General features: G+C 38.8%; 1 protein-coding gene across 1 annotated transcript in view; it reads right to left on the minus strand.

Annotated features, from left to right (window-relative positions):
• The window catches only part of VAV3 (vav guanine nucleotide exchange factor 3), a 398,335-nt gene that overhangs the window by 133,416 nt on the left and 245,510 nt on the right, over window positions 1-19,409 (minus strand). Inside the window, exons 16-19 of the mRNA XM_065890862.1 lie at window positions 18,474-18,575; window positions 18,066-18,166; window positions 6,067-6,092; window positions 139-184 (exon numbers count right to left, since the gene is read on the minus strand). Coding sequence (XP_065746934.1) covers window positions 139-184; window positions 6,067-6,092; window positions 18,066-18,166; window positions 18,474-18,575 — 275 coding nt within the window. The remainder of the gene's footprint in view (window positions 1-138; window positions 185-6,066; window positions 6,093-18,065; window positions 18,167-18,473; window positions 18,576-19,409) is intronic.

The following is a 19,409-nucleotide window of genomic DNA, read 5'->3' on the forward strand; positions in this document are numbered from 1 at the left end:
GGTCACCTCCTGGTCACACATTATATACCAAACTGCGAGGAACATAGGCCAACAATCTGTCTGACTTTCTACAGCAATTCCCATATACTTTCATAATCACTTAACTGAAAAAATGATTATAGATGTTTAATCACACACCTGGATCCACCTGTCTGGGGGTTCTTCGGAGTCCATTGGTCCGTTTCTGTACAGAAAGGTAAAACAAAGAACAACAAAGATTTCGTGTTATCAAATTGTATTATTTTGTGACACTTTGGAAGTCCAATGAATGTTGCACTTTTTCCACTTAACACTACGACATTTAAAATAGATAACCAACAAGGACCTACTGTATAGCACAGGGAACTCCGCTTAATACTCTGTAATGACTTGCATGGGAAAAGAATCTAAAAAAGAGTGGATATGTGTATATGTATAACTGATTCACTTTGCTGTACAGCAGAAACTAACACAACATTGCAAATCAACTACACTCCAAAATAACTTTTTTTTAAAAGTATGACTAAATTTGATCAAAACACTTGGTTCCAAGGTTTCTTTTTATAATTTTTGTTTCTCTAATAAGTCTTCCACTTGAACAACACTGCATTTGATAAATCATTGATATAACACTATGGGAAAGAAATATCTTTTCATTCACCATCTCTGGGGATTATGACTTATATTTTAAGTCATAATGACTATAGGAATTATGAAAACAAAGCCCAGGCAGCCATTTTTGCTTAGAAAATGCTCCCAACGAAGAGTTTTGATCTCCAAAACTCTAACGCAGCTATTTTTTTTTTTTTTTTTTTTTTTTTATATTTATTTATTTTTGGCTGTGTTGGCTCTTCGTTTCTCTGCGAGGGCTTTCCCTAATTGCGGCAAGTGGGGGCCACTCCTCATCGCAGTGCGCGGGCCTCTCACTATCGTGGCCTCTCCCATTGCGGAGCACAGGCTCCAGACGCGCAGGCTCAGTAATTGTGACTCACGGAGCTGGTTGCTCTGCGGCATGTGGGATCTTCCCAGACCAGGGCGCGAACCCGTGTCCTCTGCATCGGCAGGCGGACTCTTAACCACTGCGCCACCAGGGAAGCCCTAACGCAGCTATTTTTGAAGCCTGACAGACCTGGAGAAAGTCAGTTCGAAAGACAGGGACTGGAGAAATTATACAACCTCCAAACAAAGATCTCAAGCTCTGACTTTAGCAAACACTTAAATGAGAATGGTGTTTTAATTATGGATCAGTGATATCTGAATATTTTAAGAAACAAAACAGCCATGCAGCTTGTGAACCATGAAAGTAAATTCTTATTATAGAAAAGGAATCCATAAGAAAAACTGTGCATTACAAAAATTATAGATAAGATGCAAAACAAAAGAAGTTTGAAATCTTTGAACATGCCTGTTTACACATTCGATTTCACAAGCATTAAATTAATTCCTACCTAATAACTATGGTAATCTGACTAATTAATAAGAACTTGATTTTCACTTTTTGTTATATAACTGGATGAAATGCTCAGTCTGTAACTACCATATAATTCAGATATTCACAAAAGCAATTTTCTTTCTACATGTGTTGGGGTTTGTGCCTGTGTGTGGAGACTTGGTTTCATTCAGAGCAGACTTGGCTTTGCCAAGCACACATTAGCCATGGGTTTTTCTTAGGGTTCTTCCTGTTGTTTTTATTCATAAGTTAAATGGGCCTCAAAGCAGATGTCAGGGTTCTCAGATAAAAGCAAATTGGAGAATTATTAAAAATATAAATTTTGTTTTTAACCCAACTACTTTTAAAATGGATTTGTGAAGGCCTAATATGACCATTAAATCCGAATTGAAGCTATACTGAACAAGGTGGATGGCTATACTGAAAAAAAAAAACCCCTAGTATAAAGAGAGCGCTGTGAGTGAGGAGAAGAAAATATCACACTGGGCTTCTTAACAGCCAAGCACAAAACGGGGAAGCATGATGAGTTATAGGTTCATATCCAATAACTTGGAAGAAATCTGCTCTCAAAAAAGAAATCTTTTCTGTCTAAAACTTTATAAAATTTTTGGAGCTCTCTACATAAATGACAATATTTTCAACAGGAAAACATATAATGATGGATGTCTTGTGGCTATTTACCTCCTGCATTTTCCTCCACCTTCTTAATGTACAACAGAAGCTGTTTTTCTACTACTCTAACTCCTCTTACTATCACAGTGCTTGGAAGGCAAGAAAGAATTCAAACTTTGGGTCTTATTCCTACTAGCTCTAAACTAGTACTATTTAAAAACTACTAACTTAGAAAGTGTAAAAGGGAATTTCAGTTCAAGAGCAACTCTATATGACCTTTAAGTTAGGATTAAAATAGGGAACATGGTGCAATTATTAAGAGTGTGGATTCTATAATCTGACTGCACAAATTCAAATTCAGACCCTCCCTGTCACTTGACACCTGTTTGATTGGGAGCAAATTAGTTGAAGTCTCTTTGCCTGTTTTTTCATCTATAAAATGGGGATAATAATAGCACCTATTTCATAGCATTTGTGGTGAGAGTTAAATGAGTTAATTTATGTTAAATGCTTGGAACAGTTCCTGACACATAGTGAGGATTATTAAGTGATAGCTTATTATTATTATTATTATTGATATAATTGTCATTATTATTCATTTCATGATATTTTGAATGTTTAAACTCAGGTAAATGATAAATTTTGCTACTAAAGTATTACCCTACTATTTATATTTTAGGTTTTTCCTCCTGAAAGTCATTGCAAATCAGTGACCCTGAAAACAAACATTTCTACAGGAAGAGTAGGCAGTGGAACAAACTGTGATCTGGTGCATTTTAAAAAAGAGAGAAGCTACTTAGACCAAGTACATTGGAGAGCTTGAGATTTATTATACTTTAAAAGCACCTAAAAAGTATTTTATATTGTAAAAAATTTGGAAATGTTTAGCAGAACATATTTAAACAATGCTGAAGTGCAAATTTCAACTGTTATTCTATCATATCTTATCCAACATACTCCTCTCCCCCACCTATATTCTCAAAAGCCTGCGATAGAGCTGGACAAGATGCTGTCCCTGGCAGGGAGAGGAGGGCACATCCAGTTGCCACCCCTGGGAGCTCTCAGTTACAGCCCCATGAGATTGGACAATCAGTCATCAGCACATTCTCAACTTCTTTGATCTACCGAGAAGTAGGGGACGGGCGGGTGGGGACAACCAACCAACCTGATTTTATTTCTTGCTTCATTACCTATTACCCTGTCTTTCTCTAAAAGAAATGCCTTTATCGTCCAAGAATCTCTCTTCTTGCCTCTTTTAGGAGAAACCTAATTTTCTCTGTTGATTTTACCAACACAACGAGCAAAGTTTCATTTGCTATATGAAACTGGCTTTGGTTCCTCTACCTATTTTAAAAGCAGAAAAACCTACGTTAAGGAATAGTTTTGAAGTAGATATATATTAAATAGATATGTGATGATAACCTTGCTTCCTGGAGCTAGAAGTGGCTTCTGAAGGTCGACTCCAGAATGGGAGGCAAGATGAACATCCCAGGTTAGGGAGGACCAGGGCGATCCTGTGGCTATTGAGAACTGACCTACCTTGAGAATGAAGTGTGAAATTAAAAATTCACAATCATGGCCATTGAAAGGGGAACAGAAGAGGACCACGAATTGGTACATGGAGAAAAAGAAGACCTCCAAGAGAGGGGGGAAAAAAATCACAGAGCTTACAAAAGGTCTTCATTGGTACTTCTGGGAAGACTCCTAAACATCATATAAGCATCTGCCTCATTGAGTGAATATACCTTCCACAAAGTCTTGGTGGGGAGGTATGGAGTGAAAGATGTTTCTTAACATTCTTTTGCTATACTTCTCCCTTATGCTAAGCTAAAGTTTCCAAATAGGTTGGCCAGTATAAGATTTTACTATAATTATCCATCCAAAGTAGAGATTATTAGCAGAATCACACATTAAATAAAAATTACACTTTGTATAATCCAAAGTTAAGCAAGTCACTGAAGCAAGACACTAAAATACTGATGCTGCATTAAAAAAAATCAATGTGAAAATTAATTCCTTTCAGAATAGGCTTACGTGTAATTTTTAAGAGTATAAAATGCCTGGAGAGAATTATTTTGTATCATTATGTTGTATCAGTGTGAAAATTATTAACCACTTCTTATTAGCACACTTCCTGTCTGTAAATACGCCCATTTCTCATTGCTTAAATAAAATCAAGTGAAATCATCTCGCCCAGGAGGGGGTGGGGGGATACATGTATACCTTTATCTAAGAGGATAAAGGTAAAGTAATATTGAGTTAAAGTTCAAAGCTCTACGAGGAAATCTGTCTCAATTATCTAATAACAGAGTGAGAGTAAGAGAAAGAAGGCTACTTTCCAAGATCTTCATTGACACTGCTGGAAGAATCCTTACAGTCCTGATGAAAAATCTTACCTATTGACTAAACACTAAAAACAAGTTTATGTTAATTTATTTTAGCCCTAGCAGAACTCGCATGACCTATTTTTTAAATACTATTATCCTGTTATGCGTTCCCTGAGCTAGATTCTAAAGTCTAAAATACAGTCAACTGATAACACTTAAAGGGTGCATGTGAATTTCCTCACATCACATTCTTGATACCCTGTATGTCCAAATTATATGCTTATGCAAAAAAGTAAAAACAGTTACCTCTTGTTTGACATCTTGCTGTACTTTTCATTATTTTTACCAACTATATAAATGCCAGCCTATTAAAAACACACTAATACTATACTACTCTTAATGAGATATAATTGTCATGTGCTAAAATAATTTGACATAGAATGTTTTTTGTCATTCTTTTATTCTGAAATTCTCAGATTACTATATTTCTGGTTCATATAACTAATCACAGACATTTTACATTTTAATTTTCTTTGCTATGATTTTTTTTGGTGGTCAGGTAAGAAATGTATTATTTTTGGTTGACGCCCAAGGTACTGGTTGCCTGTAATCTGCTATATTTTTCATTCTTTCATATTTTCTTAAAAGAGCTTTATTCTTTTTTTTACATCTTTATTAGAGTATAATTGCTTTACAATGGTATGTTAGCTTCTGCTTTATAACAAAGTGAATCAGCTATACATATACATGTTCCCATATCTCAAGAGCTTTATTCTGAGAGGTGACAGGGATCTCGTACTTCTAAGCCCTTAGACCTCAGACTCTGTGTGAAACCAAAAGGATATGTTATCAGATTTTGATTTCATCAGTAAGACATGATATGAATCACATTTGTGCTCAAATGGAAAACTGGCAGAAACACGTAACCACATCCTTAGATGAAGAACCTTAGAACTTTTTAGTACTAGCGAATGTTGGGCAGTGACACTGTTTCATGATAGGGGACAGGTCTACTGACTTCCTGGGATGAGGGCCACCCTTCCTTCTGTCCTAGCAGGATCAGAGATTCATTCCAAGAGAATGCCTTCAGATGCATTAAGTTTTTATTTTTAATTACTTTTAAATTTTAATTAAAACATTAAAGTAACAAATAGGAAAACACATTTGCCGGAACAACTTTAGATGGTATAATGAGGCAGGAAGTCAGCTTGAACTTACAGTTGAGAGACTGAAAGCGATGCAGTGCGTCATTTATTTGATTTATAAATTTTATAAAAGTGAATTTATATTGATTTGGTTATGTGTTAAGTTTTATAAGCCTCAGGGTTTGTGGAATTCTGTAGCTGGGAACTAGGGAAAGGTACCCCCATATTAGTGCCACAACATTGCTACAATATTTATTTGAAATTTACCTGAATAAGTGAGTACCTAAGATTCTGAAATGTCCCATCTCACACACATTCTTAGACGAAATATTCACAGTTTTCCTCTACCTAAGGTCTTCAGAGGGTATCTGAAAATTCCTCTGATTTACCCTGTGCATTTCACTCACAAGCACTTGATTGATTGCTCACTCTAGCTGTTTTCTATCCATTTTAAAAGGCACATTTAACATTCTAGGAGTTCGAGCCTGCTGAAGTTAGCAAACAATTTGAAATGCAAAAGTTATACAAAAAAAAATGTAAACGTTAACCTTACCTCGGATGGTTTGAGCGTCCCTTGTTCTGAAACAAATGTAAAAATTGGCATTGTCAGTTATTTTGTTTGGTTAGCAACCTTAACTTGTTCTCTGCAGCGTGGTAAAACACTACTGCTTTGTTTTCCTAACATATCTGTAATATATTTCCAGGGTCCCTCAGGCAGGGCTAGTAATTGTTTTGCAACCGGGTTCTCTTGCCTTATTGGCTTGTCAGGAAAGTGACTCATAGTACTAAATGACTTCTAGGTTATGCTTAACTTTTTCAATTGTTTATTAAGCAATTTCAATCCAACCACATAAAGCTCCTTGAAACAGGGACTTGCACTAAGTTTATGTGCAAAAGAGAAAGCTAGGTGGGAACATTTCTTTCAACACACCCAGTTTTAAGAATTAAACACAAATAATTTACAAATGTAGTACACTGACTATAACAATTGCAACTTAACACATACAATTTGCACATGAATTTTTCTGCATTAAGGGGCTATTGCTTTTGGTTTTAATTTGGGGGGGAATAGAGTTTGATTTAAAGATGGAAATTTAAAAAGGACAGGATTCAATTCTAATGCTAATTTTCCTTTCATCTCACTCAGTGTACCTGTCTGTAAATAGAAACAACAATCTCCATTACATTTCAGTTCCTGAAAATGACTAACAGTTAGGAAGGGCCCTGAGATCTTCAAGTAAGTAACATGGCAGAGGGCAAAGGGTATCTCTGAAAGGAAAGGCACACACTGTATGTGGAAAATGCTGGTGGTTAATATTTTGCTTCCTTTCCCCATATCCAGGAGCACCTATGCATGTTATAATTTCTCCAGACTATGAAGGAAAACAACTCATCATTTGCGCCTATGCCTATACTTTTCTCAACCAGAATCATCCTCTGAAGAAGGATCTGAGAAGAGAAGACACTGACGGAAATATCAGGAGAGAAAGGGCAGCTCTGTCAGCCTAAATGAACCTCTTATAGAGGTTCCAAGAAGCCTCACAACCAGAGTTCCAGGGGAAAAGTACCAGAACACCTTACTAGCTGTCACAGATTGTTTGACACAGGAAGACTGCCTGGGGCATGGAACAGGAGGTTTGGGGGCTTTTTGTTTTTTAAAGGACTATTCCTGATTAATGGAACTGAAGACGCATGAGCAAAAAAGTCACCTTTCTGGAGAAAAGCAAAGCCTGCATTTCTTTGTCAATTTCAACCCTAACATACTAACTTTCATACATAACTGCCTTCTACTAAGTCATTTTTACCAGGTCTGAAGTTGGCCTTTACAAAGGACAGAAAGGTATTTTCCTTTCCCTCTCTGCTAGAAATATACAAAGTTGCAGAAGAAAGGGTGCCTAAGAGAACTGGATTGGGGAGAGAATCTATGAAAGTACCATTCTGCTGGATACTGTGCCCAGACTTAGAACCCAGGCTAGGTGAACTTGGGTTCCTAACGGAACAGTTGTGATACCTGTTTCACTGGTTTGACCAGAAAGACCTATATGCCAGAAAAGCCCTACACTACTTTCTTCTCTACTGTTGAGTTAGAGAAAGAGCCTGAACTGGGAGGCACAATCTACAAGAAGCACCAAACAGGAGGGGAGTTTAAGTTTTCCACCCAAGGAGATTGAGGAAAGCTTTGATATTTCCCGATGACCTCTAAAATGGGAAAACCTCAGATCTTTCATGGTCAGTGTTTAAAAATGAGTGTGTACCTTAATTTTAATTCAGAAGTATTTTTTTTCCTGACTCTGCAGAGAAGTGTTTTTATGTCCTGGTGAAGTAGGTCTGTTGTAATATGCTTTAAATGTATTTTATTTTTGGCATAAAACCTATGATGGCCCACGTGGCAGTAGTTGGCACGCCACGTTCCAGGAGTGCTCTGGGTTTCCTCAGGAAGAGGAAACGATGGTATCTAAGGTGATGATCTAGCTATGCAGATACTTGCACCTCTTTACCCAGAAAACAGATCTGGGAACAGAAGCCCCTCATTTACAGGCCCTTCTTATGTTGTTGCTTAGTGCAAGCCGGCCAGCTCCCGGCATGAGTGAGCACTGACCACGGAACACAAGAGGCATGAATGCGACCGGCAAAGTGAGGAATAAACTAGACTCGGCTGACCACCTTACCCAACACTCTCTCCTTCATTTCTCCCACTGGCTGTTGTCTTCTGCTTTCTTTCTTTGCATCTCATCAAGCAACTCAGCTTTCCTCATAATTCTTATTGGATGTACCTGCTCTTCACAAAGCCTCCTCTGTGTAACCCAGATAGGAAAATGGAAAATGGGCTTTGTGCTGGATGCAACTCCAACTCTGAGGACATGAGTCCTTGATTGGGGCTTACCCTTTCCTTGCCACTACTCCCTGTCCTCAGGGCCACCACATTCCCCCACCTTCTCCACTGCCACCCAGGAAAGAGGCCTATTTCTTCCATGGACTTGGCATCGAGCAGTTCACACTGTGATCTGCTCATGCTGGGTAGAGCAATAAATAATGGCTCTTGAAAGTCTGAGCTTTTATTTCCTCATATTTCATGGCAAGGTTCTGTAAATATTCTGAGGATAGGGCAAAAGCCAAAGGACTAGAAATAACTCTTAGAACCTGTTCCGAGTTCAGAAATTTTTAGCCAGGCTCCTTTATTTATACTTTTGTACTTGTTCCAGGGGCCGTACCATCAGATTGATTGTCCCCGTTACAAACACAATCTAAATTCTGATAACCATATTGATGCAACAACTTAAAACTTTCGTGAAACTAACAGTGATGAGAGAGCAGAGAACCCAACTGCAACACCGTTTCATAAATTTTCAAAGTAAAATTCCGTTTTGGCTGGGAAAATAGAATAACAACCTCTCCTGATGAAGTATTCTATGGAAAAGTTGCTCTGATTTTGAAGTCTACAACACCATCCTTCATTTCCTCTTGATATATGCCCAAAACTACACTGGTGGGCACTTGGATCTCTAAAAAACTCTGGGCGCCACAGTGCTGCATCAGGACTAGAATAATAAGGGCTGATGATTGTCAAATTTAGTTTGGCTGAATTCTGACCAAATAGAAAGCTTGCTGGTTGAGATCTGATGAAAAGTTCTCTCTCTCTTTTCTGTCTCTTTTTCTCCTGGGAACTTCCTTAGGATAGTAATTCAATTCTTCAAGTTTCCAAAAGTTTTTAATCCTCAACTTGTCTTTACCCTGCAGCCGATTTTTCAGGCTCCTATTGATCAAACTATAAAATGTTCTTACCCTTTCAAGAACCCTTCTAGGTGGTGACTCACAGGCCCTCAAGGTATTTACACCTTGCGTTCTTTCATCATGTCCCAACTGGTTCAATGCACTTCAGAGAAGTGCTGTTACTGAGGTGCTTGGAGCCTGAGCAGAACTCTATCTTCAATGCCGGCATAGGGTCAGTAGGCATATTTGTGTAAGACAAATGATTTTCACTGAGACTTTAGACTCATATCATATCATTAATTAATTATTTTTTTTTTGCGATATGCGGGCCTCTCACTGCTGTGGCCTCTCCCGCTGCGGAGCACAGGCTCCGGACGCGCAGGCTCAGCGGCCATGGCTCAGGGGCCCAGCCGCTCCGTGGCACGTGGGATCTTCCCGGACCAGGGCACGAACCTGTGTCCCCTGCATCGGCAGGCTGACTCTCAACCACTGTGCCACCAGGGAAGCCCTCATTAATTTTTTATACATAAACTTCAGTCCTATTATATTTGTTTTCCAATACAAGCGACTCTCGATGCATACATTATTACACAATCTGCTTTGTCTCTTGTCTGAAGTTCTATTTCTTAAGACTAAACAAATCGATGCCCATTCAGATCATTTGTCTTAAAAGGGGCCACAGAAAAGTAATTACCAGGAAAGCTTCTGAAGGTTTTTTGTCATCATGGCTAATATGCTATTTTTATGAAACATTAAAACTAAAAGACAGTTGGGCTGATCAAGTTTTGGAGGAAGTTGCACATGCTGTGTTCACCACTCAGATCTACAGCAATATTTTGGAGAAAAAATAAACAAAAAACTAATACTTGGAAAGAGGTTTTGATTTCAAATCTTTTTAGGAGCTCTAACAGGAATTCAACCATATAATAGTTTTCAGTTCACTTTAATAATTATTAATATATCATTAAACTGACCCAAATAATTAAATGGAAGGAATAATAACTACCCTTGAGTAAAAAATTGTCTTGATGAGTTAAAAAAAGATAACTAATTTATATAAGAGGCTTTAAATAATGTTAAATAGAACCAAAGTTATTTTTTGGTTATGAAAACAACGATCAAGCTTCAGTTTATGTAAAAGTCATGTGATAAAATGCCTAATGGTAGAAGGATGAAATAAAATTATATTCTAAAAGTTCATCTCTTATGATAAAATACTGCAATACTATTTATAAAAGAGCCATTTCAGATGCCAATTTGGGGTGCAGGTCCTAGATAACAATCTTGCAGGTTTAAACCATTAGGATACCAAGACAACTTCCTTCCAATTAGGAGTGGCTGCAGCACCTAGGAGCAGCAGCTGGCCTAGATAAAAGAGCGATTAAACAGATAAGTAGGTGGGGATCTGCTTCTATTAAATATTAGAGCAGCTGAGCCTTGCACTCCCACTAAAGGAAAAGATGCAATAAACCGAAGTCATCTGCTCCAGCAATATTTGCCTTCCAATGTTACTTTCTTTGTTAAAAATGAGAGGATGCAAAGCAAGCTATAATATTGATTGTCAAGGTAAGAAGGAGCCAAGAGGAGTTTAGCCGTATATTACAGCAGGGAAAAACCACAAATGCCCCCAAAGGTTATAGTCTAGGACTAGACCTTCATGGTGGTGTACTGGGAGAAAGAAATGCCACTCTAGAATTATATTATCTTTGCAGTGACTGGCTGAGAAAGTGTCACATAATGGAGTTCATAACTATGCATTATTAAGGTTGGAAAGTTTCGGCAGCACACTTCAGAGTCCGTGTACATGTTGATCGCTGAGGTTGCCATGGGGAATGTGAAGAAGTCAACTCAAGTTCAGCAAAAAAGAGAGTGGAATTGCCTGCTCTTTATATCCATGCAAATCCTCAAATGTTAAGACATAAACTAATCACCAAACCTTCAAGTTTGTGTCCAAGTTGCATAGTTTGTCTTATAAATATATATATAAAAAAACCTTAAAGGACCTTTTATAACACTTGAAATGTACTTGAGTTAATAATCTGTCAGAGTCAAATATTAATAAGAATGAATTTCTTCATTCAGAAATGAACTGCATTTTTACCAAGTAATTATTATTTTGAGGATGAATGAAGACTAGACAAATTTCAGGGATATAGATCATGAAATATAAAAGTTTTCTGAACCCAGGGGAGACAACATCCAAAGAAGATGTAACTTCCACAAAAAAGAAGAGCTATTTCAAATGCTTAATGGTTAGTATTTTTACCACATTCAACACTATCAAGGATTGTATTTGGGTTGAAATATTCCTATTTAGGAAAAAGGAGTAACAACTTGAGATTAAGCACCTTGACTTTGGACTTGGTACTAAGGGATAGATACAAAAGATGAGAAACACATTCCCTATGGTGAAGGAGCATATACTCTACAAGAGGAAATAAAAAGGGGCAGATGGAATTCCTTGGTGGTCCAGTGGTTAGGACACCTCACTTTCACTGCTGAGGGTCCGGGTTTGATCACTGGTCAGGGAACTAAGATCCCACAAGCCATGCAGCATGGCCAAAAAAATAAAATAAAATGTTACAAACTTCCATTAAAACAAAAAAAAGGTGATTAGAGGATGGTTATTCACAGTGCAAAACTCTTAAAAAAGTAAAATAAAATAAAAAAGTGGCAGAGACAGTAGTGTTCCCCAAAGAGTCCATGGGTTCCATTACTTGTCCAGCTCCCCTTATATAATTAAGTTGAGGCCATGTGACCAGTTTTAACCAATGAACTTCTGATGTTAGAAAATGGATTTGCTCACTTCCAGTCCATAGGTCTTAAGAGCAGCAAGCCCAGGAGCCATGTGTTGAATTCATAGTCACAAGATGGAACTAGCTTGGATCCCCAAGCCATTACTTAGAAGGGAAGAACCCAAAGCCAACAGGGCATGTGTGAAAATTAAACTTGTATGTGTTAAAGCCACTGGGGTTTGGGGTTTTTTAGTTACCACAACACAGCCTAACCTTGGCAAAGACATAAAACCTACACACAAACTAATCAGAGAACAATTTAATTCAGATGACTACTGCGTGGACAGGATAAGGTTAAATGACTGACAAAGAGCTTGGAGAGGAAGTAAAAGAAGGGTAGATATTGGAAGTGTAGGGAGAAAAGGCAGCATATTTCAGGGAGGAGAAACACTAAGAGCCATGCAAGAATTCTAAAAATGGGACTGAATGGAAAGGGAGTAGATTTCTCCAGAAATAGAGGCATATTTGTCATTAGGTGTTCCATGAGCCAGTTCATTTTCTTGCTACTTATTAACCTAACCCAAGTGTCCCTTGTCAAAGGCCTGATGATCAATGCTCAGGGCATGAACCTTAACTTGAATAAATACTAGAAAGGAATGCAAAGGTCTACTCAGTTTTCTGTCTTTCGTTCTTAAAGTATCAGCCAGGGATTCAGATCAGGTTTTTATTCCACTTATCCCACAACCACTCGAGCTCTAGTCTCTACAAGGGTAGAACCAGAAACTGTCCAATCCCCCACAGCCTCCTGCTTCTGCTTCTAAGACTACAGTGATTTTCAGGACCCAGAAATCCTGGTACACCACAGTTCTACCCATTACTCTATTTGTCGGTCTGTCCACTCACTCATCTATCCATCATGGCTTCCCAGAGGTCAGAACATCAGTTCAGCATGATTCTTATCAGTGAGAGGCTCACCATCTAATTGAAGTTTGAACATTATTCTGTGAGGAATGGAAGGTACAGTGAACAAATAAGTGACACATCAGACTTGATTTTAATAAAGATCGTGTTGCAAATTGCACAGTGGAAGTAAAATTAACAGCAGGGAGTTTGTAGCTGTCCAAACAAGAGACAATGAGCTTTTGTTTATAGCAATACCATATCAGTGGATATGGTATCTCTCTCCTAGGGAGACTTAGGAGGAGAACTAAGAAGAATAGGTAAGTGAATGAAGATGAAGGAGGCCGGTAAGTCAAGGCTGACACCCAGGTTTGGGTGAGTGTATGAATGGTAGACCTTTAACTAAGACAAGGAATAGGAGGAAGTTGGTGGTGATGACTAATGAGGTTGGTTTTACATATATGAAATTTGAGGTCACTGTAGGACACCTGCGAATGGATACATGAGAAGAAAATGGAAATTTGGAATCCAAAGTTCAGGAGAAAAGCCTTAAGTGGAAATGGAGTCTTATCTATCTGGGTTGTAGGTTATAGCTAATGCCCGAAAAATTAATCAGACATACAAAGGATGACCTGGGGGATGTGGTGGATGGTTAATTGTGCCAGATGATCAAGAAAGGTCAAGTAGGGTAAGGCCTGCAATGTGATAACCAGTGGAAATGACAATTACAAGGTGGAGTGGAAGATTCTTTAGCCTTCATTTAGCTCCTGGGTTACTGTGTCATTTTGTACAACTAGTACCTCTTTGCCAACTGACTGCTCCCTTATCTATAAACCTGTCCAATGTTGAATGAAAATGCTCCACTTTTTGGAACTGTCTTCCACCCCAACTATCCAACGTTTATAACTACTTAGCCATTCCTGGTAGCCGTGGCTTTCTGGACCACAAGTGGACTTTTGACTCACACTGAGCCAACTGGAATCTCTTTTTGTCTGTTGAGAATATAGACTGTGTTAACCAACGAAGCCATAAAGATCTGTAAAGGTGGGGTCAGTCATCTCAAATACCGAAGATTTAATTTTGTGGGGGAACCTGGATTCTATACGAATTTAAGTTTGCCTTAAACCAGTATTATTCACTTGCTTTAAATTTGGCTGTTGGGATGATTTTCCCCAAAGTCAAGTTCTCTCCTGCATACAAAAGTCCCATTCAAGTAAACTATATCTCTAGCCTCTGATATATCATGTCCTTCCTCCTGCCCTCCTTCCTTACACCCGTTTTTCTCCAGTCATATCACTCATGGAAAGTTACCTTGCTGAACTCCTACAAGCAATTACTCTTGGATGTTGAAATAAAGAACTGTGCAAAACTTAAACGAATATTGGGAATTGGGATTCTCCATAGGATAGGTAACAGCCCATAAAGTCTAGCTTGTCCATGTCCTCAAAATACTACCTATTTTACCACATTCATAACAGACCCGCCAAGCTGAAACTCACACTCTACGCATGATCACTACCTACATCAGAGCAGGAAGGGGTGATGTTGAGGAGAGGGTATCATGACTTCCAACTTTCAGAGAGTATCTTTTTGGAAGTGAGGGACAGAAGGCTACTGATAGAGCTGTAATGGAAGTTCCTCTTCGCTCTGAGGATAGATCCCTTTATTTCTAAGGGCTACCCATCAAATCTTAATCCAAAGGCAAAAAAGGGGAGCCTCCTTCATAACACTAATTAACTAACTACGAGCATTCATTGCTATCAGTCTCTTAAAAATCTTGAGCAGGAAAGGACAGAAAGAGGAGAGAGGATGAGAATGAGGACACAGCTGTGCAAAACATAAGGAGAATGCAGGACAACTAAGGATGCAAAGCAGAGAAAGAATCAAGAGAGCAAGGGAATTACATTCAAAACTCCAAGAAGCAAATTTAGCCAGAGGTTTAAAAAAACTATTTCTTGCTTTATAATGAATTAAATAACAGAGTTTAGAGAACAATCCTACCTTTTGATGAATGAGTATAAGTAAGCATTATCTATAATCTGCAAAGCACTAACTGTTACTCTTATTTTCATACTCTTTCTGACTCAGTTTCCTCATCTTAAAATAAGAGGCCCTGGAGCTTAAGGTGTCTAAATTACTTCCAGCTATTAGACATTCCATGGGGAAAGGACAGGCATGGTCCCCAGAGATACCTGAATTTCTTGCAGCACATCCGAACATTTAAACCTAAAGACGTTTAGTAGTTACTAACTTAATTAAATTTAAAGTGTTTTTTGCTTTAAAACAAACAAACAAACACAGATTAGAATTTCTCTCTCTTTCACAGAGAAAGCCAAGCACTTGATTATGTACTTGGGTTAGGTACTATGCATTTGACGCATCTGGCATGTATCATCACAGCGAGTTCACAGGACTGGTCGCCAACCCAGGGGTTAAGAACAAACTCAGGAGCTGGCTTGTCTGGATTTGAATTTTAGGTCTACTGATTAAGCAACTCAGACATGTTACTTATTTCTCTGTGCCTCAATTTCTCATCATTGCTAAGATAAAAATAGCAATAATACCAACTTTACACAATTGTTCTAGGACTAAATGAGCTAACGGTGGTAAAGTACTTAGAGCAGTACCTGGTACTACAGATGTATTCAAAAAAACAAAACACTTTTGAAAGCTAGGTACTATTATTATCCCCAATTTATAAGGGAAGAACCTAAGCCTTTAAAAAGTTAAGTAACTGGGGGACTTCCCTGGTGGTCCAGTGGTTAAGACTCTGTACTGCCAATGCAGGGGACACAGGTTCAATCTCTGGTCGGGCAACTAAGATCCCACATGCCATGCAGCACAGCCAAAAGATTGAAAGAAAAAAAAAAGTTAAGTAACTGTGGACCAAAGTCACCCAGCTAGAAAATTGTGGAGCCTCATTCCAACCCGACCAAGACTCCAGAGCTGATAGGCTTTAATGCCTTCTCATGCTGTCTCCTTCCATAGAGCAACTCATGCACCAGAAGAAGACACTGAACCAATGACTCAGGAACAGGCACTGGGAATATACCACTCTTGTATCTGGCTAGACCAGGAATTCCCAGCTGTTTCCTACTGACTTGTGTGTAACGTAAAAATTTTAAGTCCTTTTAATGTCATTCTTTTTTTTTTTTTTTGCTGTACGCGGGCCTCTCACTGCTGTGGCCTCTCCCATTGTGGAGCAGACTCTGGACGTGCAGGCTTAGCAGCCATGGCTCACGGGCCCAGCCGCTCCGCGGCATGTGGGATCTTCCCGGACCGGGGCACGAACCCGTGTCCCCTGCATTGGCAGGCGGACTCTCAACCACTGCGCCACCAGGGAAGCCCTTAATGTCATTCTTGTCTATCACTTCAAAGTTTGGTGCTCACTAGTTTCTCTATACACATTTGCTCCACATCACAAAAACAACCAAAATGCAGATTAAAACCCATTCCTTTCAAAAACTGGCTTCTCATCGTAACACCTTGGATGAAAATATTGAATTTTTATTGTGTCCAGGCACTTTGCTAGGCATAAACATTAATTCATATATCCTCACAATAATCTTCTAAGTTCCATTTTTCAGATGAATAAATGAAATGTTTACATATTTTCCCCAAGCTCATGCAGCTAGCTAAGAGCAGAGCCAGATTTTCAATCATCTCTGCTTGACTCACAACCACTCTCCTACACTATTCCCTTTAGACTGAAAGAACCCTGCCAACTATGGGGTCACTTTATACTCCTCAGAGACTGAAACTCATAAGACAGGGCTATGGGGGTTTATAAAAATCCATTCACCTACTGTGAGCAAGTAACATGTTAATTGTCCTCGAAGAGATTAAAGGAAAGAACACATAAAGATGGAACCACAGAAATTTAAGTGATAAATTGTTTCAGGTAGGCGATTAATTAATAATAATAAATATATGTAATATTTCTTTTATATTTTATACCTTTGTAGATTGTTTCAGACCTTGAGAAACATTAGTAGGTGCTAATCTTGTCTCCTTTACCTAACAGCCCTTGAGCAAGTTGCATAAGCACCGTGACCTCCATCAGAAACTGGGAAGGGCTCTTTTGAGGACTGAATGAGTCCCTGTAGGAAAGGCCCGGCAGAGGCCCAGGCAGGGCAGGCACAGTGCAGGTGCTCAACTAATGTCGGGCTCTCTCTCCTTGCACTGCCCATGCCTGGCATCGACAATGGCTCATGGGGCCCTGAAAATACATCTACAGAAGGAGCCAAATGAGAGGAATGTGCTGTGATCTCAGTCCTCTAATAGGATTCACACCTTTTGTACGATTGCCTATTTTCTGAACTCAGCTCTGAAATGAGCTATTATCCTCTGTTTCACTCTTCTTCGTATTATCCAAAATAATTCAATGTCCACCTTTCCCTTTGGGAAAATCAAAGGTTGACGTGGCTACCTTCTGAACTCAAGCTGTTAAAGATCCCTTTCTTCTGTTCAAAAAGTTTTACTGATTTTGAAAGGTCTTATTGATAAAACACAGAGCAACTCAGGGGAAAAGGACAAAGAGAAAGAAGAAGAAAGAGAAAGAATAAAGAGGCCAGAAAAGAAAGAGAAGGAAGAGAGCCCAAGAGGAGCAGACAGAGGCAAAAGGCTACTGAATGCATAATTGCCAACAGTTTTAGAAACTGGCTCAGGTCACAATCACGGAGCATTATTTTTAAAAACCAAGGGGAAAATATTTACACAAACTCCAAAGGATACGTGCTCTTTGTTAAATGCTGTAAAATGACAATGTATTCAATTCATTAATTCATGAATCAGTCTGTGTAATGTTTACCCCTGGCAGCATTAGCATTTCGGAGATGAATATTTAAGAGAAAAAAAGGAGAAATTCAAAAACCAAAGACAGAATTAAAGAACCGTTTTGTTTTGTTTGTACACCTCCATTTGTGTGTTTTGGCTGTATTTGTACAGTGTTGTTAAAATTTAGGGGTTAGGGGGCGAATGAAATGGGTGATACGGAACCTTCCAAGTCCCTCTTGAAGCCCTCAGCCTCCCGGGTATGTAAAAAAGTCACAAGAATTTCCAACAATTTCCTAATTGTGCTCATAAACGGTAGTTTCAAAAGGCGATGTGTTATAATAAACATATATTATGAGTAAATTAAGCCTTAATTGTGTTTAGCAAGTTTTACGTTCTCATTAAAAGCAGAATCACAATAAACATGACTTACCAGCAGAATTAACTCTGCCGCAATTGTCTACTCTTCCCAAACATTCTTTGTGTGCTCTTGCACCACACTTAACACATAAATAGCCTTGATAAAATGTTCCCCTGCAAGGTAAAATTAGAGGGTGATAGGTTAAAAGGTGCGGAAATTCTGCCTATAGGAAATCATTACTGCCAGAAAGCAAAACAAGAGAACACAGTGCTATGCAGTTCCCTTCAGTGGAGGGAGAGGACCTTCCTGGGTTCTGAAGGAACCGTCCAAGCACAAGGCCAAGGAAGGACCTGTTGGATCCAAACTCGTAAGGCAATATCCCCACTTGAGAACATTTTTGCTGGGACCTTAGCAAAGTCTGAAACATTTGGCAATTATACCAGTTCCTTTAAACTGAAAACCAGGATCACACAAACTTACCTCAGGAGCATCTGGCAGACTTTGCAGGATGTAACCCGGTTGAAGGTGTGCATCTTGAACTCATGGAAATTGGAGTCTGCATAGTCTGGCCTTATGTTGGACCTATACAAAGGGAAAAAAGTAACATCCTCAAGAAAGTTTCACAACAAAACCGCAGTCTAATTCATCAACATTACATTGGGTAGAGAGGTGATTCAGTCAAATAGGCTATTAAATATGCAGTGTTTTCTAAGCCAAAGTATGCTTTGCTTTAAAATATGCACCAAAATCTGGTTGTGTGAGAGCCAGCAACTTGTAAAGATTGAAGCAACCTAATCCTCCTCAGCATTGAGTGTTCCCAGGGAACTTTACAGAATGGCCATGTAGGTCAACCTGTCAGGAAAAACATAAAACCTGCTGGATATTCACACTGTGTGATCATTTCTTTTCTCTAGCCACATCACTGAAACAGAAATGAGCTGCAGGGGGCGGGAGGGAGGGGAAGAGGGTGTGCTGCATTTCCACAGGGTCCAAACAGGTATGTGGATTATGTAATGATCTGTAAAAGTGAATACAATTTTATAAAAAGTGTTGAAACAAAGCCTCAGTCTGATCATTAAAAACTTCCTCCTTAACAAACAGTCCACTTTCCTTGCAATCCAAAAACTAAGCAAAATTATTTTATCATTTATATTATACACATATGCAAATGAATACCGTGTATTTACTCTGTCCCGATACTGTGATAAAAATATGATTTGTTCATTATATCTCACTTAACCTTCACACCAATCCTAACTGGTAGGCACTAATAATATCACTAGTTTACAAACAGGGAAACGGAGGCTTACATTAAAGTAAAGGAAATGGCAGAGCTGGGAACTCCAACCCAGGTCTGTGGTCTTAGCCACCAAAGCTATACTGCAAGGAGGAATTCAACAATATTCACCTTCATAT

The sequence above is a fragment of the Phocoena phocoena genome, chromosome 1 (genome assembly GCF_963924675.1).
Source record: "Phocoena phocoena chromosome 1, mPhoPho1.1, whole genome shotgun sequence".
Classification (NCBI taxonomy): Eukaryota; Metazoa; Chordata; class Mammalia; order Artiodactyla; family Phocoenidae; genus Phocoena; species Phocoena phocoena.